The 26,682-nt window shown below is 38.4% G+C and overlaps 3 protein-coding genes across 3 annotated transcripts; 2 read left to right on the top strand and 1 right to left on the bottom strand.

Moving 5' to 3' along the window:
- Positions 1-828: 828 nt before the first annotated feature.
- On the top strand, positions 829-10,261 carry LOC144658708 (alanine--glyoxylate aminotransferase-like). The gene is given in 11 exon segments (XM_078519183.1): positions 829-2,350; positions 3,426-3,490; positions 4,329-4,429; positions 4,834-4,843; positions 4,845-4,990; positions 5,139-5,234; positions 5,906-5,975; positions 6,455-6,550; positions 6,718-6,803; positions 7,903-7,948; positions 9,126-10,261. Coding segments are annotated over 11 exon segments (1,272 nt in total). The 5' UTR covers positions 829-1,899; the 3' UTR covers positions 9,231-10,261.
- A 2,440-nt stretch (positions 10,262-12,701) lies between these two features.
- Positions 12,702-20,438, top strand: LOC144658689 (alanine--glyoxylate aminotransferase-like). The gene is made up of 10 exons (XM_078519159.1): positions 12,702-13,069; positions 14,233-14,297; positions 14,532-14,632; positions 15,262-15,417; positions 15,986-16,081; positions 16,622-16,691; positions 17,791-17,886; positions 18,070-18,155; positions 19,374-19,419; positions 20,161-20,438. Exons 1-10 carry the CDS (start codon positions 12,712-12,714, stop codon positions 20,275-20,277), a joined length of 1,191 nt encoding a protein of 396 aa, XP_078375285.1. The 5' UTR covers positions 12,702-12,711; the 3' UTR covers positions 20,278-20,438.
- Positions 20,439-22,187: 1,749 nt separating this feature from the next.
- Positions 22,188-23,720, bottom strand: LOC144658701 (uncharacterized). The gene has a single exon (XM_078519177.1). It carries the CDS (start codon positions 23,554-23,556, stop codon positions 22,993-22,995), a length of 564 nt encoding a protein of 187 aa, XP_078375303.1. The 5' UTR covers positions 23,557-23,720; the 3' UTR covers positions 22,188-22,992.
- Positions 23,721-26,682: the final 2,962 nt, after the last annotated feature.

The raw sequence follows: 26,682 nt of genomic DNA, 5'->3' as shown, positions 1-26,682 counted from the left end.
GTCGGGGGGGGGGGGGGGACTAAAAATCCTGAAAAGAAAAGCAAAAAGCCCAAATAAATTGTTTATAGACATCAAAAAACATTGTACAGCCGGAAAAAATTGTTTGCACAGACAAGGTCAGTGAAAAAATTGTTTGTCTTGAAAAAATGTTGGTTCCCCCCTCCAAAAAAATAATGGTCCATCCCTAATACACTGAGAAGAAGGAAAGTTGGGCAGAATCCAGCCCTCTCCCCACCTCCCCCCAGTCCAGTTGACATTAGGCACATGTTAGGTAGATGATCAATGTCCATAAAAACTTCTCAATATACATTCATGGAGAAAACTCCTGGTACATTGAAACTGCTTAATTTACACTTTGGTCTTGAGAAGATGAATGAGCCATGAAATTCCTAAAACTAATGTTAAAAAAATATGTGAGAGAATATTTTTAAAACAAAAAATTTCAACTTAAAGATAAGGATTTATTTTGCTGTGAAATTCAAAGGCAGAGTTCCATAAAAGGAAACATTGTCTCAAGTGCATTCAAGCAAGTGACCTATTCAACCTGATTAACTTGAAAATAAAAAAAAAACTTTATCAGGACAATTTTGCAATAATTTTATAGTATTGAACCAGTTTTGTCATGTATTGTAGCCAAGTGTGGACCACAAAAATGCTAAAAAACATTCATGCTCACCACTGTTAAATGTAAATGAATGTTATAGCTTGAGTTGTAAAAAAAAAAAATTGTAAAAAAAGGTTGTTGTCTCACATCCAGTGGTTGTGCATTTAAGTTATGTTTAGTTTTCCTGTACTCTTTGGGAGTGAGACCAATGTCCATGAAATCAAATCACTGTGTTTCCTGTCAGGAGTCAGTTAATACATACGTGCGATCACAAATATATGCCACTTATAAATGCGTAAATCACTGCAGCTTAATGACCTGGCTTGTTTTAATTCCTGTCTTATCTTTTGATTAGTGCCTCCTAATACAGCTGACTCAAGGAAACACGTCACGCGAGGATGCAGAAACTGCACGGTCATTCACAGGAAAGACGTAATGACTCAAATCTGCTAAAATTCTCCAAACCAGATTTAAAAGAAACGTGTGAAAAAGAAGTGAGGAGAATTTGGTGGTGATCGTGGATTGATTTGACGTGCGTAATGGCTCAAGAGGCGGAACCACATGATGCAGTGAAATGCGTGAGAGAATTTAATACGGAAAGATAAGTCAAGTTTCATTTCCTCTTTTGCATTCACTGCTTTCAAATCCATTGACTCTATTAGCCCAATATTGGTCAATGTTCCATTTATGTCGTAAGCGCTGTTTCGCTTCACCGATCTCGTCGCTCGATCGCTGTCTACGAATTGTTAAATTCAATTTGTATTTTTACATTGAAAAACTTTGCTTTAAGTCTCAATATTTAGTCTGAAATTCACAGTGAATTGTTTGCTGGTTTTTCTGCTAGAAGCAACACGACTCGGGAACGTCGAAAGCAGGAAATAAATTATTCGTGCGTTGAAACACACCTCCATACACGCCCACGACCGCTATTATGATGTAATCAATGTCAAAGTCCACGCGTTTGTTCGCGGCGAAAGTTTCGTTCACAATCGCGCCACAAACTTTCTCGCCACACTTTAAAAAGCCCTCGATTTTCTATTATTAACTGCTTTGGATATTAAACAACGCTTGTTTGAAGCGAAGATGAAAAATATCCTCGAAGCTTGTACGTGACAACTCCCCATTTTAAAACTCGCTCGTCAGGTTTGTTATGATGCAAAGTGGCCTTTGTTGCCCTTTTGATCACGTGTCATTCTGTTTATAAACAGTCCAACCGGTATTTTCGCTATTTGAATACTACTATTTGCAGTTGTACACGTAGAGCGAAGTACAGTATAAGATTTACGGGAAAAAAAATGAGCGTTTCGAAATTTTCTCGACTTCTCGGAGTTGCTGCCCGTGCGCCTCTCCGATTCGAAGTGAGGGCGCTTTCCACAACCACAGCCAAGTTAGCTGAATGGAAGGTAAAAGTTCCCCCGCCAGAACAGTTGCTTGTGCCTCTGACAGTACCCACGAAACTTCTTTTTGGGCCTGGCCCGTCGAATCCGTCGATGAGGATCTATAATGCTTCTGCCATGTCGCTTCTGGGCCATCTGCAGAGCGATTTTCATCACATAATGGACGAGACAAAGGCAGGTCTGAAGTACGTGTTTCAGACCAATAACGATTACACCCTAGCTATCACTGGAGCGGGGCATGCGGCGATGGAAGCTTCGATCATGAACCTTGTCGAGCGAGGAGAACGCATTTTAGTGTGTGTAAATGGAATGTGGGGTTCCAGAGCACGCGAAATTGCCGAACGGCAAGGTGAGGGTCAGAAATGATTATTAACAAAAGTTTTCATTTTATCGTGAATTCATCCATGTCATCCTGAAGTCCTTGCATATTTCTTCTTCTTAATTTTAAAGACTGTACATTAATGTCTGTCAACATGCAAAATTACGTAGTGTCTACTTTTTTCCAAATCCGCGTTCTCAGATTTTCCAAGTTTTATAACCCGCACGCGATCACCCGTGGCTCGCATATTTTTGTGCACGATTAGGTGCAAATTATTATTTTTCCCTCTTGTACATAACCGCTCATTTTCAGGGTCTTTTGTTGCAGGTTTCGTAGACTGAAAACTCTAAAATTGTTTCCAATAACATTTTCTACTGTTTCTAATGTTCCTACTTGTCGCTCGACGCTCGCGTGCGATTTCGCCACACGTGCCAAGGGCGCATCCACCACCCATGAGAGTCATGATTTATAAACAGTTTCAGTTCATTTAATAACCCTGTGGAAGTACAGCACTAAAAAATCGATTACGCTTCTCCGCACCCCTCTATACTGGCAGGGGGGATGGGGGATTTTCTCTGAGTTTCTATGGCAACATTGACGATTTCTCAAAAGCACTTTCGAGAATGTTTCTATCACTCCATGGAGTGCATGGAAACATTATTATCAAAAAATAGCAAACAAGTAATTTTTTAAAAAAATATTTAAACTACCTGTTTGCCAGAACCATTATACGTAAGTGATTCCTTTTAGAGTTGTTTTCAATTAAGGGTGGACTGACCATACATCATGATAATAAGAAGAGGTCATTACTGTCTGACTGAGAGCAAAATTGAGATACTAATCATATACAGTGAGCGGCCAAAATATAAACACCATGTTTCTGTTTGTTTGGGATCTTTTGACTTTGCAAATATATTATAACAAAATTTAATTGAAAAGTGGCACATTAAAAAAAATGAAGAGAGAATCTGTCAGAAATTATGTCAAAACCTCTTTTTAATTTATTCTTTTAGTACAAGTTTCCCAGGTCTTGGTATATTTACTTGTAATGTAAATTAATAGTAGATGTGTTTGATTTTCTATGTACGTGTGTTTACTTCAAAAGGATGTGATGTGCGAGTTCTTGAAAAGTCACCAGGAGAATACTACACTCCTGAAGATATTGAACAGGTAAAATTAATTTTCATTATTATTTTTATTCTTCACACTTGGTCTAGAGAAACTACAACCACACATATCTGGTTAGATAAACATGCAGTCTGCATTTTTTTTCTCACTAGAACAAACTTGTGACATGAGGCTTGTTTATGTCATTGTAACTTGTTGGGGGGGGGGGGTATGGAAAAGACATGAAAGGGACAGAATTTTATTATTGCTGGTTAATCACGGGGGGAGTTGCAAAAAAAAAAATTTTTTTATTTTTTTTCTTTTTTACCCCCACACCACAAAAAAATAAATTCCCCCCACAAAAACAAAAAAAACCCAACAACGACGAGATCCCAGTCACTTACAATTGACATTCATGATTCTGGGCAGCTGGTGCATTTTTCGTCTGGATGGTTCCAGACATTGGTCATTTTTAATAGCAGCCTTTTTTCCATCACAGAAAAATAATTAACTTCTATTGGTTGTATAAGGATGTTCAGTTCAGACTTAAAGATATTTATGCCTTACGTCTAACTGATGAACACAAAAGAAAGAACTTGGTTCCGGGGGCTTCTCCCCCGCCCCCAAGACCCTGGGAACGAGGTTGAGAACTTGGTCAATATTTCTACATATAATTGACCTCCTGCTCAGTCAATAACAGCTATATATTATAATATAAAATTTTCATTATAAAATTCTGTATGACATTGTTTCATTTTTGCTGTTTCTTCTTTTATTGAAAACTGAAGCTGGCCTGTTCTAGCATATTTTTTATTTAATGGTTTTCTTGAGTTTTAATTTTTTTAATTTTATTGATTGAATATATTTTTACTGTATTTAATTTATTTTTTGAAATTTTAAGGGTCTCAAAGAACACAAGCCTTCAGTGCTGTTCATTGTCCACAGCGAGTCTTCTTCAGGAATATGTCAGCCAATGGATGGCATTGGGGCTTTATGCCACAAGTGAGTAAAGACAAGAGAAAGGCAAATAAAAAGGGGACTTTAATTTGTGGGCTTTGAAATAATTCAGAAATCAGGGAGAGAAGTGCAGGCTGCTGCTTAGGAAATCCTTTAAAATATATGTTATTGAGTTCTTACCTAGCCTGCGTAGCAGGCGCCGTATAGTTTCTAGCGCGCACATGGGAGAAACGCGAAAGGCGCGAGGGGGCATGCGCGATTGCGCACTCTTATAAACGCACTAAAAACTACACAGACGACTGCAAGGCAGGCTAGCTCTAACCAAGTTAAGATGAAAGCCTATTGAAGTTAGAAATGAGAAGTCATACATGTATGTCGGTTAGTCATATTATTTTGTGTTTTTAAAAGTCTAATTTTTCACTGACTTGACATTGTAATTATGTTTTCAGGCATAATTGCTTTAGTAATTGTGGACACAGTGGCTTCTCTTGGTGGAACACCTTTCTTAACTGATGACTGGGACCTAGACTGTGTTTATTCAGGTTCTCAGAAGTGTCTTGGTGTACCTCCTGGAATCGCACCAATTACATTCAGCCCCAGAGCCATGTAAGTGATCGTCAAAATGTTCAAGCAGAAATCAAGACTTTTATTCTTATAGGAGGGTTGCGTAAGGGTTTGCAGCGTGTTTGCAGGTTGGATATTATTCAAGTAAAGTGTGTCTTAAACTTTTGTTTGGTGCTTCAATACTTATCAGGGCAAAGATAAACAGCAGAAAAACCAAAGTGCCATCATTTTACTTTGACATTAAAGAACTGGGGAACTACTGGGGTTGTGATGAAGACACAAGAAGGTAACTGACATTTGCACAGTTTTGTATTCATGTTATGTTCATTTTCTTGTTTCCTCATTTTTCTTTGGGATTTTGCAGTCGTGGCATATCCACAGAGTGGCTACTCATCTACTGTTCCCGATCAAAATAGAATTTTAAAGTGATGGTTTTCGTGAAGGGAGGAAAACCAGAGGACCTAGAGAAAAACCCTTGGAGCAAGAATGAGAACCAACAAAAAACTCAACCCACACATGTACATGCAGAGATGCCAACCTAAAAAATCGAGATCCGGAGACCACCAATTTTCAGAGAACCTCTTCTCTGTCAAACGGCACAAAAAAGGCTTCGCCAAGTGATCCACAAAAATGCATCAAAAATTTTAAAATTTTTCCCAGATTTGGCAAAATAGCGTGACGCATTTTTAGAACTTTCCTTCGTTCCGGGAGATTTGACGACCCGTACGGGAGCGGGAGATTCGGCCTGTATTCGGGAGACTCCCAGATAATCCGGGAGAGTTGGCATAGATGCACATGATGCTGGGTCCAGGAATTGAACCCACTGGGCACATTGATGGGAGGCGATCAAGCACTCTCGCCACTGTGCCAGCCCTGCTCCCCATGTTCATGATTTTGACTTCCCATTTCCTTGAGAAAAAGGCATTATACTTATACATTCTTTCTGTCTTTGTTTAGGTACCACCACACAGCAGCAATAAATCTGGTTTACGCACTAAGAGAAAGCCTGGCTATGCTTGCAGAAGAGGTACATGTTGATTCTACTCACAGTTACACCCTGTGGCTAGAGAATACTGTGCATTTCAGTTACATGCGAACTCTGTTCAGTACAAAGCCCAACTAGGTTGCGTTTTTTCGCTGCCTTCGATCATAATTATGGCGACAGCCAATGAACCTTGAAAAACACTGAAACATAAACAGAATGAATCAAAATCTGCTACTGGTAATAACAACCAAGAGTTGTGACCTTTTGAACCAGTTTAAGTGAACTTCTGTTTGCTGATGCCAGTGCAAAGTGTAACTGTTGACTTAGACAGAGTTCACTGTATTAATTTGAAAATATCATGCACAGAAATACAAATGATAAGTTATAAGTACAGTAGATATTCTAAGGATTTAGATTGGACAATTGCAGTCTGTGAAATAACCATTGATTTCAAACAAGTCATTAAGACGTTCAATGTTTATGCACATATGATCATGATAAGTTCTTTATCTTCTCATCAGGGACTTGAGAATTCATGGAAAAGACATCATGACACCATTGAACATTTTTGGGCTGGACTTGAGAAAATGGGCCTGGAAATGTTTGTTAAAGATAAGGTAAAGTTTTCATTATTTTATTTCTTTTCATAGCTGCAACTTGTAATCGTATTTCAATTTTCTTTTTTAAATTTTGATTAATTGATTAATACATTGATTGATTGATTGATTGATTGATTGATTGATTGATTGATTGATTAAATTGTTATCAAATCCTTATTTTATAGGCTCATCGACTCCCGACAGTTACAAGTATTAAAATCCCTGAAGGATTCCCAGATTGGAAAGCTGTCCCAGATTATCTTATGAAAAAGTGAGTGAGAGAAAAAAGGAAATGCGTATACGTCCCTCGAGCCGCATGTTCCTCTCACTGCCGGCAAGGCCTGTGCACAAGAAACAAGTGGGTCTGGGGACACATGACTTGATTGGCTAGATTTTAACAAAGGGAATTTCAAATCTAGCCAATCAAATCAACCGTTTTAAAGTCTTGTATAACAAAAATAGTTCATTTGATTGGCTGTTTCTTTTGTTAAAATCTAGTCAATTGGTCCCAGAGCCACTTGTTTCTCATGCATAGGCTTTGCCAGCTAGCAGCTCTGGGGACGAGAATGGAGATGATAGAGACAATGCAATGTATTTTAATGTATTTATTTTACACAGAGCAAATTTGCAAAACTCTTATATTAGTATAAAGTACATTTTACTTTGATTGTTTAATGGGGGGGGGGGGGGGGGGGGGCGGGGTTTTTTAGCCCCCCCCCCCCCCCAAATCTATTTATACCACACAAAATAACCTCCCCGGGGGGCTACCCCCTCCCCCCCCCCCCCATCCTGGGGCAAACCATTGATAGGTGCACAGTTTTAATCTTAAACTCTAAGTAGAAGTGTTTCTTTTGGTTCTGAAATTTCTGCATTTTGACTATCAAAGTATCCAATATGTGAAGCAGTGGTGAAACATGCAGTTCTTAGACAGGGCTGTCTAACTGGATTTTCAACAGTTTTATAACTATTTCAGATTGCAGAATCACTATTTCACAAAAAAGCAAATACAACTCACCAAGAATATTGATCTGTTCTTCACACCTCGCTTGCCACTGCAATCGATCCAGAGCCCACGTTTCTTTCGGTCAGCACCAAGAACACCGACTCTGCCGAGGCCCAGTCCGTTGTTTTAGCATGAACAGAGTGTTCATTTTTGATTGTCAGCCAATTAAATTCAAGCAGAAACGACCGGTAGTCCGTACATCGCGGACATTCTAATAGGAGTTGGCCAGAGTCCGCATTCTTGTTGCTAACCAAGTCTAGAGAACTCCATTATATTTTTTAAAACCTACCGTACTATTACTATTTTTGGATTGAACTTAGTCCTTGTTAAAAAGTCTTTTTTTCCCTTTTTTCCATTTACTTTTTAGGTACAAGTTAGAAATTGTTGGTGGTATGGGCCCTACAGTTGGAAAAGTAAGTAACTTTCGTATAGTTCTTTACTTTTTCTAGGCACGCTTTCACCACACATTCTCTTAACGGCTGTCCACACTACTACTTTTTCGCGGATGCATTTTCGCCCCTTGTCCACACTAATTCAACTGGGCCCCGTTTTAAATGTCTCTACTCTGGGCAGCGTTCTTGATAAAAAAAAAAAGACGAGCTTATTCGTTCGTTTTAGTGTGGACGACAGGCAAAAACGCATCAACGAAAACGTATTGAGTATGGATATGGGGCTTAGTTTTTCTAAAAATTCCGAGGCTCTGACGCTCTCACAAAGTGCTCAAATCGCCAACCAATTTACTCACGGCATTTTTTCCTAATTTTGTCAATTTTTCAATCACGCAAGTCGTCGATCGTTTACATGCGACTTCCAGTGTTGGGTAAAATTTGGCTTTACTTGGAGGCCATGAAGATAATAGTTCTAGGACCGGTTGTTCAAAGTATGGATAATGCTATCCACTGGATAAATTAATATCCTGACCCAATCGTTCGCAAAACAAACTGACACTAGGTTTTGCACTGGATAACGATTTATTTGGTAGATAGCGTTGTCTAGCCTTCGAGCAACCGGAACCTGGTCACACACACACAAAAAAAAAACATCTCTCTAAACGTCCACCAAGCACAAGCTCACAATAATGGCCCTATCTGGCTTTCTAATATGATTTTGGTAGAAAGTTGACTATTTCCCAAAAGTTCCCGGATTTTTGTCTGCACCATCATGGCAACTATCGTAGATAAGGGATTATTTAAAGCAACTTAAACACCTCCTAGCTTTGTACTTTTGTCTACCACTTGATTTGGGCAGGGGTTTTTTTTTTTTCAAGTGGGAAAAGCCGGACTTTAATCAACAGGTCAAACACATCAATTTGACGCTTTCCCTATAGCTGCACGCGCGCGCGCTTCTTTTTAATTCCGTTAACTTCGAAAATTATCTAGCGTATTGGTTTTTTAACGCAATGTAACATATTTGTAACAGGCACGTGTTAAATCACTGCAAACTTTCATAACCGTCACACTGACGATGACGGATGTACCGTCGAAACATGTTTGTGAAAATTGAAAAGGTCGTATTATTTTTCAAAACTTTCTCTTTAAATTATACTAGAGGTATTTAATTTTTACTAACGCACTTCGTGGTATTCTTTAGGTATGGCGTGTGGGATTCATGGGACATAACTCCTACATAGAAAATGTGGACCAGTTCTTGCGACTTTTCAAAGAAGCAATAGAACATGTGAAAAGCCGCTCTTAAAGACCTGGCTCTGAAAATGTAACTGAATCTACAGTGATGTAAAATAGAACCTGTAAGGAATATATATAGCGATAGATTGGGTAATTTTTAATAAGTAGCGTAGAAATTTTTACTTCAACTAATTGATTGACTGTAGGGAACATAATAATATTGAATAAAGGTAACGTGAAACGTAGATAGGTGATTTTTCAATTAAATTTCAACGTTTTTGAAAATACGGATAGATTTAGAAAATTTTAACGTTTTTTCCTTGTAGTGTTTCTTGTAATTCCTTGGAACAAAGTATTTAAAATAGCCAAGGGTTAAGGTATATTAAGTTAAGTTTTGTATAATATTACAGCTATAGCACAACAAGAGGGGGATTCTACTTATACAAAAGACCAAGCGACTTGCCAAGGGTGAAAAATTTGTTCTTAGCCGTTTTCGAAGTGGTACTGGTATTAAGGCCGATTCTTCAAAAGCACTTGGTTTGTTGAAGGTTAAAATTGAATTTCTATCGTTCCTCGTAGGGTCTTTAAAATGAAGTCATGTTTTAAACAATTGTAAACTAGTACTAAGTGTTTTTAATACCGTACAAGACGGTTTTAGCTTTAATTTGTGGATGAAATCTTTAATCCTGTTACCGTTCAAGTTTAAACTATTGAGGTGTTCATTTAGTACTTTTTTGTGATATTGTACAGGGTGGTCTGGTACTGTTTGTTAAGCAGAGTAAGGTGGTTCTATGCTAGCATGCGCTGTTGAGCAGCACAGCCACTTTCAATATTGTTTGTTGTTCAATATTTTAAAATGTTTTCAATTTTGAATATGCTATCCTAGGCGTAACCTCTCCTATTTATAAGTTATTTCGTGTAGCTCATTGCCTCGCCAGATAATCTTTTGGTAACAAGGTGTAGTTTACTGTATTATCTTGGAAAACATTACACTTTTTTAGGAAATATTATTCATATTTAAATATAAACTCGGCATGTTCACTTTGGAAATGTTCTAAGAGTGTTTTTAAGTTGCAAATAAAGTTTGAACGGTTGCTGTAATGTCTCTTTTACTTTTCACTTTATATTTCAGCTTTAATTTTATTTTTGATCTTTTCCCGGTAATGGAGGGTTTATTCTGTCAGTACAAAACTACACTTCGAATTAGTAATTAATTCGTCAGGAAAAGAGTAAAAGTCCGTTGTTCGTTGTGGTACTTAAACCCTCTGCTGTTTGTGTTACGGTATTTTACTGGACTTTGGTTTGTTTTACTTTGAAAATTTAATATGTACCACACTCCTGGTTCGTTCTTTTACGTTCGCATGTGTTACATCCCAAGTAGGGTTGTAGCAAAGATGCTCTGCAACTTTTGCCTTTTTAGGGCCTCTTTACATAGAAGCCGAGTTGAGTTCATCCCTGGATGAATTTCGTCCCGGGATGAAAAAAATTTCATTTAACATGAGCATGCTCATCCCGGGATGCTGGGACGTAAGTTGTCCCGCCCGAGTTGAATTCATCTCGCCCGTGCTTTCATTACTTTATATTTCATCCCGGGATGACATTTCAACTCGGTGTTTCATCCCGGGATGAAATCGTCCCGGGATGAGTTCATCCCGGGACAAAATCATGTATAATCATGTAAACAGCAACAAGAAAATGACCCGACACCGAGATGAATTCATCCCGGGACGAAAACTCTCATGTAAAGAGGCCCTTACGGCCTCTTCATATGATCCCGGTTGACCGGGCTGGCCCAGTTACCGAGATCTCGGCTCACTCATATTTTCTTGTAAAATTTTGGATGTGTTCATATGAGAAGGTGGGCTAGCCCGGTTACCGATATCTCGGTTTCTGCAACCGAGATCTCGACAACCGGGAAGAATATTTTCCCATATGAACGCTCCAGCCCGGTCGCCGGGACGCAACTTTTTTTGAGAAAATAGCTTCCCTTTCGTAATTGGGCGGTCCAAATGGTTTAATTTTGCCTTGAATCTATTTCCACTTCAGAAATATGCGAATTAGCTTTATTAATAAAGTTACATGGGTCAATAAAGCTACGATAGTCGCGAAAATGCAACTTTATGTGTCGCCATTTTGCCTTCGTTTCTAGAATTTTATCCCCGTCAACCGGGCTAAAATTTTCCATATGAACAGACGTCAAAATTCGTCCTGGTAACTGAGACAGCCCGTAAACCGGGCTTATGTGAAGAGGCCCTTAGTGTCGTCCGCTAAACTTCTAAAGCGCTAAAGCACTATGTAAACTTTAATAGCCAATTAATATTCAATTAATTATTCCTGTGGAGGGTTGGGGGTGAGGAGCACCTGACCGTACGTCCCAAGTAAAACGTGGAGCATATCTACTTTACTTTCATAATATTTATGAAGATTTTAAAGGTATATATTTGTTTCAGAAAACCCTTTGCTCTCCTTTTGGTACTACTCTTTCTAAAGCAAAGTACTTTGCGTCAAACGCATGCGCAAATTAGTCTACGTTATGTTCTCAGAAACATTGCATGTATCACGTGTTTGCAGTAGGATTCCTGCAGACTCCATGGCGCCAAGTAAAAACCGCAAAATTAATTAAATTCCATTTTGAGACTTTCACAGTGCTTTCGTCATTAAGCATGCAAAAACTTAGACCGAGGGTTTCGGCGCGAAACTCCTAATAACCAGAAAACAAATATCCTAGCTGAACCGCGTTTTTTTCATTTACGAGCAACCTTTTGTAATTACTAGACCGAGTTTTATTCGAAAGCCATACGAACGTTTCCGAGCATTTTTGAAGTTTTCCGAAGATTTCCGAGGAAGTTCAGAATTCAAGACGTAACGTCATCAGTATCTTCACGATTGATCTTTATTTAGACATTTCTATTGCAGTAAAATTGCTTGAAAATGCTTAGAAATCTTACCTTTAAGGCAAAATAGTATATATATTTTGATAGTTTTCATGCATGACTATAATAAGTACATACAGTATTGCAAAAGAATAAAACTTTACTAAAGCGAAAGTTAAAACAATCATAATCATGCTAAATAAGAAATAAATGGCACGCGATGCATGTAGAAGCGATGACGTTTCACAAGGGGTCTTACATAATTTTGAGGAAAAAACTTAAAGTAAATAAAAGTAGCTAACACTTTGTGTGTGAAAAAACTGTTATCCAACTGCAGCTTACATTTTTTAAACATAAGAAGCTTGTTAGTGATAATATGTATTTCTGGTAATATTTGGAAGTAAATGATGTAGGGTTCTGGGAAAGGGTTATTTGATAAGTAAGATGACTTGCGCATCGAGTGCACGCGATGGATTGGATTCAGGCGTTTTCATCCCAGAGGCGGCTCGAATTCCATCCATGGATGATCCAGACCGATGCAGACAGTTCCAAAGGTCCCGCCAGCAAAGCTGGAGAACGCGGAAGAATGGGGAGGAGGAGAGTCCCATTCCTCCTCGTTTTACGCCGGTCTTACGCAATCGTCGTCCCCAGGGCCTTCTCGCGCGAAATTTAGCCAAGATGGCGGAGTTGAAGACAAAAGTACCGGTACCACAACAGTTGCTTGTACCCCTAACTGTACCAAATGTGCATCTTTTTGGGCCTGGCCCAGCAAATCCATCGATGAGAACTTATAACGCTTCTGCAATGCCACTGCTGGGGCATCTGCACCCAGAATTTTGTAAGATAATGGACGAGACTAGAGCCGGTCTGAAGTATGTGTTTCAGACCAATAACGATTACACTCTGGCTATCACTGGTGCCGGACATGCGGCGATGGAAGCTTCGATCATGAACCTTGTCGAACGAGGAGAACGCATTTTAGTGTGTGTAAATGGTTTGTGGGGTTCCAGAGCACGCGAAATTGCCGGACGGCAAGGTGAGAATTGATAATTAATAAATAACCCGGGGAATAAAAAAAATCGATCGTAACGAATTGAATTATGACACGTGCTCGAAAAGACCTAAAGTAAGGGTGAATAGTCATAATTATGGTCATTATAATTTTTGTTCGATGTCAAAAGAATTCTTATTTTCATAACAAACAGTAATTTCATCGATCAATGTTATTTTGTAATAGCATTATTACGATTATAAATTTATTTTTTGTTCCCTATAAAGTAATAAGACTGTCAAGAGGGACCTGAAGGGGTAAAATGGGGACTGGGATTTGGGCAAACTTTTACTTGGAAAATGGAATTTGGGTCACTGGGACTGGGAATTATAAACAAATGAAACAAAAGAACTGGGACTGGGATTTGAAAAATCATCAGAACAATAGGTTGGTTGGGCCAAATTTGGATTGGGAGATGGGATTTTATCCATCCCCCCCCCCCTCCCCCCTCCTTCAAGACCCTCTAATAATAATATGTTATTATAGCAAAATGAAAAGGCCTTGTGGTGATACCAGTGAAAAGGTGTTTGATAAAAAGGGTGTATGAATGGTTTTGCAATGAGCTTATTACTTAATATTAAACTTATCATGGTTAATAGACCCTTCCACGGTTTCTGCTGCCATCTTGGTTGGGGGGCAAACATGGCAAAAATTACAGTAAATTTATGGGAAAAGCAAGGAGTTCGATGCCCAATAACATAAAGAAAATTAACATTCTGCAATTCCAATGAATTACAAGGTAAAGATACCTAGCAAAAGATTTTATTGATGAAATTTGAAGGGCACAGCTACACTGGGAAGGGAGAAATCGCATTTTTAGTTTATTCATACAAATGCTTATATTTTTCCGCGCAAATGGCGGCTCGGATTTCAGACAAATGTGTGTAAAAATGAAAAAATATTTGCGGCTTTCATTGCTAGACTACATTCCCCAAATTTGATCAATAAACTCGTTTACCCGGTATCTTGAGTTTGTAACTCAAAAATATTTCGGAATTAGAATTTTCCATTAATTACTCGACATTAGATTTTTCATTTTTCCCATACATTTACTGTAATTTTTCCGTGTTTGCTCCCCAACCAAGATGGCGGCAGAAACCATGGAAGGGTCTATTACATCACTGACTTGTTATATTTTTCTGTAAAAGGTTGTGATGTAAGAGTTATTGAAAAGTCACCTGGTGGATATCATACCTATGCAGAAATTGAAAAGGTTAGAGAGTGCATAACTATGAATTTTTGTCCATTTTTTATTATTATTCTGTTGATTCATTTAACTTAATTATTTAATTTTTATGTGACAATTCACAGGGTCTTAGCTAGTAACAGGCAAACCAGTCTTGGTAAAAATCTTGACTTAATCCTAGTTCACCTTCCTACTTCAATAAACATTATTTTGTGAGTTCTGAAACTGCTTTAATAATTCATTTTATTTACTTTTTTATAGGGACTCAAATTGCACAAGCCTTCAGTTCTGTTTATTGCACACAGTGAATCTTCCTCTGGAATATGTCAACCGCTAGATGGCATTGGAGCTTTATGCCACCGGTGAGTTTAAAGAAGAAAATTTCTATGATACTAACTACCCAATATGTTTACTGGTCTGTTCTGTGAAATCAATACTATTTGAACAGTAGAGTGTGTTTGTTGAGGGACTATCGGCTGACAGAAATTTGATGTTCTTGAAACAAATATAATTCTGAGAAGCAAACCTTCAAGGGCTAATATGCTAATCTTAAGAATCGTCAGACCGATAGTTCCAAGAAAAAAAACACTGTCGTTACATGCTCACCACTAAATTTTCTTCCTCTCACCAATTCAAAAATGAACATGTGAATTACTCTTTTTATTTTTAGGACAAAAGACTTAATTGAAAGCCTAAATCATAAAAGAAAGGAAACCAGATCTAGACAAGAAACCCACTAAATATATGTAGTGAATTATTTTAGTGGCTTTTTCTGTCTGTATGCCTGTTTCTTTACAAAAAAAAATTCACAGAAGAGAACTATCTGTCTGGGTATTTTTCTCAGGCAGGCACTACATGGCTGATAGTGCCCTCCGCGAATGAACACTGATGCGTCATGTGATCAATTAAAACCAATCAGAACCAGACAAAATTTAGTAGTGAACTATAAAGCTTGATGTACACAGTACATGTACATGTTTCTTGATTTCAGGCATAATTGCTTAATAATTGTGGACACAGTGGCTTCCCTTGGTGGAACACCTTTCTTAACTGATGACTGGGACCTGGACTGTGTTTATTCAGGTTCTCAGAAGTGCCTTGGCGCACCTCCTGGAATTGCACCAATTACATTTAGCCCCAGAGCCATGTAAGTGTTCATCTACTGTTAAATGGAAATTTAATTAAGGCCTCAGGGTCATGGGTCTGGTGTTCCTTATCTTGACCCCCACCCCCACCCCATCCCCCCTCATCAATTTATCCAAATCAGAACAAGAATTTTAGTGAATTTATTAACTTTTCTTAAATTCTGAACTCTGGTTGGGAATGTCCATCACCTGCAAGATGTAAACAGAAAATACAACAATAAGCTAACGAATACGCTTTTGCGGCATAAAACAGAAGAAATTGCATTAATATAATAACCTTCTCTCCAGACAAGCATCCATGATTCTGCAATCACTTTAGCGGGAAAATCTCACATTGCTGTGAGGAACTAGGAACTACATCTCTCTAATTCATCACTATTTGTCACTATTCTTCACTACTTGTACTATTTGCTATTCGTGACAACTCGCTATTCACTGTTTAGGTTTTCTAGACACCCAATAATAGCGATTTGGCATTGCACAGTTGTTTCAAGACATATTGTACTCTACATCTTTTAAAGATTGGTACACAAAATGTACTTGATCTAAGTTATATTTTGCTGCATTCAGGGCAAAGATATTTGGCCGGAAAACCAAAGTGCCATCATTTTACTTGGACATTAAAGAACTGGGAAACTACTGGGGTTGTGATAGTGGTCCACGAAGGTAAATATTCTTTTTTCTGGTTTTTCAACTTTATTTATTGATGATGTTTATGATAAACGTTTTGTTTAAAAAAATAAGAGTCTTACAAATGTGCAAGGCAGCAAGGTGTGTGAGGCATGCAAAGTGCCTGTGCGAGGCAAGGCAGCGAGGCATGCAAAGGAGGCAAGCTATCTAAGCTAACTGTAGGATAGCTAATCGGAGTGATATTTACATAAGGCTAACTTCAGTGCCATTTAGGTTAACAGAAGTGCTATGTAGGCCACCCAGAGTGGATCGCTTGCCTTGCTGCCTCGCACTTTGTGATGACCCTTGAATAAACTCTTTTAGAATTCAACTCAAATTTGCTTTTAGTTTTACGACAATGCTGTTGTTATTAATACCGGTAGAACTAGTCTGAGGAACTAAATTTATTAAAATGTTTTTATTGTTTGGTGAATCAATATGCATGATTTCTTAATTCAAAGAATTAAATATTAATGATGTGTTTTTAATTTTGTATACAGGTTACATGCGTTAGGTTTAATTGCTTTTTGTGTTTAGGTATCACCACACAGGAGCAGTAAGTCTGGTTTATGCTTTGAGAGAAAGTCTGGCACAGATAGCAGAAGAGGTAATTAAAAGTATTATATGTGCATAAGACATGCAAAGGGCTTTAGTTGCCTTTCTTTATGCACGCATTGCTTGCCTATGTTGGTGATAAACACAGCATTATAGGTATGAAATGTGTGCAAAAAAAGACCAACCCCTTACATTCTTATTAATTTATTTTGTGAAGAGATCCACTTTATCAGTATTATATTTACTTAATAGTCAGAAGAGTTCATCAATTCTTTGATAGTTTCTGTTGTGGATGTATGCCAAATATTAGGCAAGTGTAGGTCAATTTGATTAAAGAAGGTTTCGCTTTTCTACACTGATAGAGAAAATGAATTTCTTATTCAATATTGAGCTGGTCATAATACCAGATCAAGTCATGAGGTTGAATGCAATTAATTTACATGGTGCCTTGTTTCCTAGAAAGATCAAGAGGCTAATGTCATGCAGAAACTAACAATCCCTTTATGGCTGAGTACAAACTAATAACAAAACTTGTTGTGTAGTTCCATAAATTATCCATACCTCCCCCATGGAAGGGATTTTTCTGTATGACCCCCCACCCCTCTGGAAATTCGAAATTAAGCTTAATACATTTCCTTAAAGTTTTTTACCTTTGAGACCCCTCCCATGCCACCCCCAGGAACTTCCAACCCCTTCTGTAGGAGTATGGACATGTGAAACCACACGTTATATAATAACCTTTAAGTCCTGGCTAAACTAGGAAACATTGTTGCAGAAACATTGTTCCTTGTCACGTTTCCTAGGTGGCTAAATTAGCTGTAAGCAAGGAAAATGTTTTGCTTCCCGGTAGGCTAAACTAAGAAAAATGGTGCGGAACAAACTGTCACGCATGGGCATAAACTATTCAACATTGTTTCCAGGGTGGCTAAACTGGGCAACATATGTTTCGGAAGCAAAATTTGTGTCCGGGAAGCAAAAATGTTTTTGACTTGAGGCTAAAACATTTTTTGTTTCCGTGAAGCAAAATTTGTTTCTGCAACATATATTTCCTGCGTGGCTAAACCGGGAAACATTTGCGTCCACAACAATGTTTCCCGCTTAAGCCAGGCCTTAAGTGTGTACAACTGTTTTAATAAATTTCTGTTCACCAGGGACTTGAGAATTCATGGAGAAGGCATCGTAATACCATTGAACATCTCTGGACTGGACTTGAAAGGATGGGGCTACGAATGTTTGTTAAAGATAAGGTGAGGTTATTGTATTATTTTTTTTTAAATATGTACATATTAACTTCCCCCCCCCCGCTGCGCCCGCGGGGCCCGGCGAACGAGAAAATATACTACTGTTACCATTTGGTCCATAAAGAACTAAAAACACCATTGCCTCTCAAACTATAACACCTTTGTATTTTCTCTTTTGGTGTGATATAGGCCCTACGTCTTCCGACAGTCACAAGTATTCTCATTCCTGAAGGATTTCCAGATTGGAAAGCTGTGACAGAATACCTTATGAAAAGGTGAGCAATATTAATAACAAGTACGCACACAGCAAATGCATGCATAAACTGGCATATAAGGCTGTGAGTTTTCCCTTTTGCAAGCAGTGCTCTATTTAGGGTATTTGAGGGGTAGAAGCTTCCCCCCCCCCCCAAAAAAAAAAAAAAAAAAAAATAGTGCCCAGCAAAATATTGTTATCATTACAATATATAAGTAACTATATAGGAAAATTCATCCAGATGCGACAAGGTCAGTACACATAAAGCAAGTATTCCCTGTCTAAGGACACTATATTACAAGGAACATGGTAACATTTCTCAAAATTGTGTCTCAGAATGCACCAGATTGCATCTAAGTGCATATTCATTTCAAAACTTTCCGAGGCCGGGTCATGCCACTGGACCAACCCCCAGGAAGCTCGCGGCCCTCGCCCACTCGGGACCTCTCCCCCAAACGATAAATCCTAGATAGAACCCTGGTAAGCATATGATTTTGCAACAGATAGAACTAGCAAATTATTTATCTGGCTTTCAAAATAACAAACAACTTGTCAGGCGAAAACATGTTTCATGCTTGTTTTCTTGAAAGCGATGCTTTGAAGAGAATAACGTAGACATTTAAAACTACAGTTGAGCTGAGAACTTCTTTTAAAAAGCGGGATTGGAGACCGATTATTTTTACAGGGAACTAAAAGCTACTTCAAAGACTTTTTACTGTAGATCTATGCAGTAGAAAGTGATTATCGGGTAAAAAGTGTTATCACGCCCAATTAACTGTAGACTGTCCACAGCCTCTCGATTTTTCAACGCAAAAAAGCAGACGAAGTTAGCGCGAAGCGCGAGCGCGCGGGGGAGGGGAGCGGGAAGCAAGCGAAGGAAAAATAGAGAGGCCCTCTATTTTTTTCGCTCCCCCCCCCCCCCCAACCCTCTTGCTTCTTCCGTTTTGCGCTGGCGTCCAGTTCTCTCGCCGTTCTCACCGCGCGCTCATCGATCGAAAAACACGAAAAAATAGAGGGCTGTGGACAGTCTAAATTAACTGCTGCGAAGGAATCTAACCATGTACCAGTCTTCAAATTTTCCAAATTACGCTGACACGCGTATTAACTTATTCGGTTTGTTACGCGTTACGCGTTTGTTTGTTATTGCTTTTAATTTTTGCTCAAGGCAGGACGGTTTTTCTCAGATTATTTCATTGCTTCAGCCTTTGTAAAAAGAGTCGTGTTTTCGTTCTCTTTCTAGGCACAAGGTTGAACTTGTAGCTGGTATTGGCCCAACAGTTGGAAAGGTTAGTTCTCGATGAATGTATGGTGGAGTTCTAAAAACAGTCCGAGGGACCATACCGTATTTATTCGATTAAGCGCCTTGGAAGGTTATTAAATTTTTGGACCTTGAGAGTGGGCGCTTATTTGTGGTCGGCGCTTATTAGAGGCTTGGCGCTTATTAAATTTTCACTATTTTTAGCGAGTAATGCGCTTATTTTGCAAGAAAACAGTAAATAACAACAAAACGTGAAGATGAACCATAGCTGAATTTTGACTGTTCATTGAAAGTTTCTGTTAATTACTAAGAAAGCTCGGTCTTCGGGATAGTTGCTCGTTAGTACTTAGTCAATTTCACTCCTCTCATTTTATTCCTCTCGTGCACTTTACGGGGTAGTGGTGGGCGCTTATTCGTGGTTGGGCGCTTGTTAACTTTTCCGGGTTTACCTCGGTGTAAAAACCTGTGATATTTTTCTTTGTTTTGGAGCTTTTGTTTTCCTGCTGCTCTGTATTGTTTTTGACGCTCTTTGTTGCTTTGTTCGTTCTTTGTTTTACGTCACCGGTGAGTTTCACAGGTTCTTACACCGAGGATGAGCCACTTTTCCTACCTACAGGGTGGGCGCTTATTCGAGGTTTGGCGCTTTATCGAATAAATACGGTATTTAAATATCATGAAAAATGCTGTGGTAAATTATTACGCGCGATACCTTGGTATCACACATATCTTTTTTAATCATCAAGTAAACGCACTTTGTCATATTCTTTAGGTGTGGCGTGTAGGATTCATGGGTCATAACTCGAACACAGAAAATGTGGACATGTTCTTGCGACTTTTCAAAGAAGCTTTAGAAGTCGTGAAAGGCCGTCACAAGTCGCATCTTTGACCATGATAACTATGGAAGACTGAATTTCCATTGGTGTAAAGGAGAATGCGAGAAAATATTTTAGATGGAAATAAAATTAGGAATTTTGAATTATTTAATATACACCTCGCTGAAAAATGTTCACCTAATTAAGAGATGAAATATATTCGTTAAAACCTGGACTTCTTTTGCATTTATTGGTTTGCACAGTCATATAATATAGTGTGATTTAGTTGGGAAAGCAGATCGTTGAGTGTGGCTGAAAAGGGCTAAAATTTAAGAAAAAAACTTTCCAGATCCTGAAAAGGTTCGATAACAAAAGAAAAAAATCACCTTTCTCCTGAAAAAAGTCCTCAAATTTTTACCAGCAGTCTTGGAATTTTATTGAGAAGTCATTGACTCCTTGAGACTGCACAAAAAGTTGTTTTAATAACTTCTATAACGTAATACCGTAAAATTCCCCTAAGAAGGCCTGGGCTTGTACAACTTCGATGAGGGCTTATATCGGGGGGGGGGGGGGGTGGGCTTATAAGCGGAATTAAAAAAAAATCGTAATGAGCTACAGCAGCTTTGATCCAAATACATTTGTCATTAACTGGTTTTAAATTAAGCTATAAAAACTCACAATAATCTGGGGGTATTATAATCGAATGTTTTTTTTGTGTGTTCAGGTAGATGGGCCTATAACCAGGGGGTCTTAACAGCGTAATTTTGCGTATATACCGTATTTACTCGAATAAGCGCCGCGGCGCTTATTAAATTTTTCCCCCCCGCGCCTCAAGTGCGGCGCTTATTCGAGGGCGGCGCCCCCCATTATTTGAGGGCGGCGCTTATTTAAACATTGGACGCCACAAACAATCTTATATAGACGAAACGTTAACAGCGTACTACGTATTGTAAGAATTTTGGATAGAAAAAATAATGGGAGAGCGGTAAAATATAATAACTTTGAGCTGCGGGCCCCACCAACAAAAGAGTACAACATTGCTTTTGACGAAAAGGCATTTCCAAGGCTGTTTTAGAGTTGCTTTGTAGTGCTATTTTCAGTTACACGGAATTCCCCGAATAAGCGCCTCGTCGTGACTGCGGCGCTTATTCGGGGGCGGCGCTTATTCCAACTTCTTGGTCCCAAATGCGGCGCTTATTCGATGGGGGCGGCGCTTATTCGAGTAAATACGGTAGTTGTTATTCTAACCTCATGTATGCTGTCTTTACACAGCTCACCATATCCAAACATGATTTCCAGAGCAGAAAAAGGAAAATCAGTTTGTTTGTTTTTTAACTGCTCAAACATTGCTTTTGACATTGCTTTTGTCAGCTGAGTTCAAAAGAAGCCCGATCTTTAAGAAGACCTGGGAGAATTAGGAATTGATGACGTAGAGGGGATGTTTGCCTTGTTACGTCAAAATTTTCTTGCAGGAAATGTTAACCTCGTTCCCAGGCCCTTAAAGGAGAGTGGCTCTGGGAACGAGGTTGAGCAACCTTGTTTCCAGGGCTTTTCCCTTGGCGATTTGGCAAAGGGAAAAGCCCTGGGAACGAGGTTGGAGGTTGAGGAAAATTTTCGTTGTGTGGCCATTAAAGCTATCGTTTCTTGTCTTACAAATCTCGAGCAACAAAGAGAATGTTTCTTCCTCGGCCTCTGGAGATAGCGAGGATGCTTCGGACCAATCTAACCAGCATTTTGTAAACCTTTTTTAGATATGATCGCTTTGCATGGCCTCGCGTCAAATTTGATCAGTTTTTCGCGAGACGAACAAAACGTTGAGCTAAGAAAAACAGTTTTTCGCATCTTTTGACACTTAAAACCTGTTCGCTTACATCACACATGATGGAGCCTACAATATATATATCCCAAATAAAATATATAAATACCATATATCGAAAAAAATCGTTTTATTGTTGAGTTATAAATACTCAATATTTATCTTCGCTTACGTTACTGCAGTGATTTCTCCCAATTAACGTATTTTCTTGATGACGGATGAGATTTTAAATGATTTTTTCAAGATTTCGCGAAAACAACAGTGCTCGGAGTCACGTAGTACGCTTTTATGACTAGTGTTCTATTGTTTCTCGTCGCCTAATCATTACAAATTCTAATAGTTGACGTCCACAACAAAATTGAATAATTAAATCATTTTGCGTTCAACGCAGTTACGACAAATTATTTTTTCGTCCTTACTAACTTCACAGAAAATAAAATGTGAAAAAATTTGCAGATTTACTTCGAAATTAATATGAACCGAATTTCATTTCATTTTTGTAATTTCAAAACGTATTTTTTTTCAGGTGGAAGTTGGATGTTTTATACAACGTGTTTGGTTCATTTGTTTCTAAATGCGTGATATATATAATGGCGGCAGGTGCGTTGTGATTGAAAAACGTGCCGCTGAGATAAAGTTCATTAATTCTAAAGGAGTTGCCTCCTCTTCTACAAATCTTTTCTTACGACTCTTTCATCTTTATCAGAACATTGCAAATACAGATAACCCTGTCAAAGATATTGACTGACATCTGCTGACATTTATGTAAGCAGACAATGATATCTCAGTTTAGAATTTTCACTTTTTTCTGTAAATGTTTTAAACGAAGTAAACAAGTTTATCGCGGTTGCTTCTTTGACATGTTTGGTTATGATAAGTTTTTTCAAGCAGTATCTACTATTCCTCTTTATCAACAATGCCGCGCCAAACACATATTGTTTCCAACATAATAAGTATTTTCATTTTTTGAAAATCACATCAGAAATCTATCCTTTAGAGTTTGCTGTATCACCATTGCCTTTCGCATCTTGTGCAAGCTAATTCCTCCGTCAAAAATCTCCTTTTCCATCTCTTCACAAATACTTCCTCTTCTAAGCGTATCATTGAACGACTCCAGAGAAAACTCTTCGGGCAAAGTATCCAGATTTAATCCTTGATCCAGTTCTACGCTTTCTTTTGCTATAGAAGAGCTTTCGCGATGAAAGGGACTTCCTCTTTGCTTTTCCTTTAAAAACTGCGCGTCATCCATCGACTTTTCCGACTTTAAAACTCTGTTTTTTCTCGTTGGTTTTTCGTGGCCCATACTTACCCACTTATTTCGTGACAATTTAAGGCCTCCGTTAAATAGCTTTCTTCTTTGGCGTCCAGGTATTAAGGAGGACGACGTTACGCCGTTAGTCAGGTCGTTGGTCAATTTTTCACTGTTGACGTAATGCGAAAACTCCGATTTTTCGTCTTTGTCTTCCTTAATTGTAGTGAAGCTGCGAGCTGTGACATCGTGGTGATTTTTTCGTCGGGTCTGACTACTTTTATCCATTGTTTAAAAAACAATTCAAGTATTTTTGAAAGTTTTTTTTCGATCGTTCGCCTTCTTGACTTCCATTCGACTTAACAGTGTTCACTGAATATACAAGTTGCTCACATTCGTTCACGGATGTTCCTTGTTTCAGAGTGATCGTTAAAGCTAATTGTAAGAAAAACAATGGCCTGTGTAAATTACTTCGGTATTTCCCTCTCGCCACGCTGCGACAACAAGACGCTACTTTTTCTAATTTATAGGCCACTTTGTGGTCAGTTTATTGAAATTTTGCGAACAATTTGTAATGAGTAAAGCGAGCAAAATTAATAAAAATGCCATTTGAAAAGCTTTGATAGCATCTCATGCATTAATTCAAATAAGATGTTGATTGCTTAAAAGCATTTCAATCACCGCAAGACTGAGTTTTCGCCATTAGTTTTGATCACATCTCAGCACGCTGGGTTATTTGTTTGCTGGAATAAGAGTGGATCACCACAAGTACCCAAAGCATACTGGCAGTTTTTTATGGATTTGAAAGTCGTTCCTTCGAAAAACAACAATTAAGTTTGATACCTAGCCTGGTGTCCATTCCCCAGCTCTGTCTTTTAACTCACTTGCGGAATAGGCCAATTTTGATGTGTTTAAAAAAATTAAAAGCTGTTAGGTTGAACGAAATTTTTCTCCCCAGTTGGGTTTTGTTGATACATGACAAATAAAATGAGCATTTACATTTCGAAAAAATGAATATTAAAATAACTGAAAAAAGGAAAAAAATGAAGAAAAGTGTCATTTTCTGTGCTCTTGAACTTCAGAACAATTATTACCTTTCTTCCCATAAGACACGCGGTTATGTGTTCATTTCTCAAACAATTCCATGAAGCTTCCCGTGATGCCACTTGCTGCGAAGCCAACAAATACAGCTCGCGGTGAGCACCATTCCGGTGCAAAACAAGAGCGAAACATTAACAAGTAAAAGGGTTTAAAAGTAATATTCACCATTTACACTATTTGCAATAGTTACAGAATTAAAGCACTTTAGAAATGAGATTATTTTAAAGATAAAAGCCACACTACGTGCAAACCAAGATAGCGGCCAAGCCGTGCAAATTTCGGTCTTTTTCGGAAATCCGACTTCTGCACATAATTTTCCGAAACTTTGCCGAAAGGTAGTACAATAGGAGACCTGCCATAAAAGAAATGAACTTCGACGAAAATCGGGTTTTATTGGAAAAAAATCGGACAAATAAAGTCTTTGTGGAAATCAATTAATTCAATTACGGGAAAATATAAATGTGCAAGCCCTGCGTTTACGCCCATTTCCTTCTCACGCGAGGCTTTACTTCATTTTTCAGTAATTTTCGAAAATAGAAAGTAACTCGATTTTCTATTGATCACGAAACCTACAGCTAGCGCGGATGCAAGTACTTCTGAACTACTCGTCAAGGACAACGTTTTCCTCTGAAAGAAACGTTCGCTGTTTAATGCGACATTAGCATATACCGCGGCTTTTTATTTTATCTCATTACGTTGGTGAGGCTGGTTAGACCTCTATCGATACAATCATGATGCTAATTTGCGAGAAAAATAATACAAAGCAACAACAACTACAATAACAATAACAATGATGATGATGATGATGATGATGATGATGATGAGGAGGATGATGAGGAGGAGGAGGAGGAGGAGGAGGATGATGATGATGATGATGATGATGATGATGATGATGATGATGATGATGATGCGATACACAAAATAATAGCTAATTGTGAAACCTAATTGCATTCACTTTTTTACAATGAAATGTCTAACAGAGTGCTTAAAGTTTTCAATATGATGCCATTGAGCAGAAATCCCGGGGGGAGTACTCCATATAATGGCTTATACGGGGAGGCTCCGCCCGAAAGGAGTACCTTTTTCAGGCTTCAGGTATATAAAAGGGTAGGGATTTCACAAGTTTAGGTATATGAAAGGGTAGAGAAATCTGTCATTAAGATATTTAAAAAGTCCTTTAAATTAATTATTTTGAACAGACGCAACTTTTGGCTGTATCGTCTTAATTTATTAAGCGCTACATAAAAAAAATGTCAAGAGAACTTCCTGTTTTAAGTATATTTTGTGTCGTTTAGGTATATGAAAAGGGTACTTTTTTCTATAAAAGGCCAGTATACGAAAGGGGTGCTTTCTCTGTCAAAATGGTATATAAAAAGGTAAGGGGTTGGACTTCAGGGCGGAGCCTCCCCGTATAAAACTTTTTTGAGTGCCCCCCCCCCCCTCCGGGGCAGAAATCATCCTGAAGGGAGTTTCAAGCTTCATTACCAGTAAATGCTTTTTATTTATTCCCTAATATATGGGTTCTATTTTGGCATAAAGTCGACAGCATTTTTGAGAGAAGAGAAATAACTCTTAGTCGATCGGAGGCTTTCGGCTTGTGTCGTGTGTATCCATCCACATAACATGTATTTGGATTGCCTTCGTCATCAAACGCTTAAATATATATATATATATATAATCATAACGCCATAACGTTTTTTTTTTCATTTGCATCGTTTCCACATAGAGCATGCACGCCTCCTGCCCTTTCCTTCTCAGAGAAGATGCCAGTTGGACAAATTGACGGCAACTATGAGGTCCCTTCTTAGAGATCTTAATGAACCTCCCTTTTGCACGATGCCCTTCTCGATCTCATCGCAAATTGCTTTTCTTTGTGTATTCGGTGCGTATGGTCTGTAGATGTACTCATCGGCGTTCAAATACACCACTGCGAGACGTTCGTCTTCGATGATTTCCTCGCTTATTGAATCGTTCGAGTTACAGCCTGACTTTACTACAGTTCTGTGCTTGAAGTTCTCCGAGAGAGAGCGTCGGATTCCTTTCGTTTTGGACGTTATTAACTTTTTCACGGAGTCATTTCTTTGCAATTTTGACTTCATCTGCTTACCATCTTTGTTGTAATCGGTTTTCAAGGAAGCGTTGTTTGTTTGTGTTGCTTGGTAGGGTAGCCAAGAGATTGATACATCAAGCCAAGCAAATTTGAAATCATGCTTTTTGAAAGTATCTCTTACCAACTCAGGTAAATGGTTTTCTTTGTATTCTGAAATCGCTTTTTGAAAAATCCGCTCTCCCCTCATCTTGTGCGTTCAACTA

This window comes from Oculina patagonica, chromosome 6 (genome assembly GCF_052425735.1).
Source record: "Oculina patagonica isolate OP01 chromosome 6, crgOcupat, whole genome shotgun sequence".
Lineage (NCBI taxonomy): Eukaryota > Metazoa > Cnidaria > Anthozoa > Scleractinia > Oculinidae > Oculina > Oculina patagonica.
The sequence above is the reverse complement of the archived record's forward strand: the minus strand, read 5'-3'. Positions and strand labels throughout refer to the sequence as shown.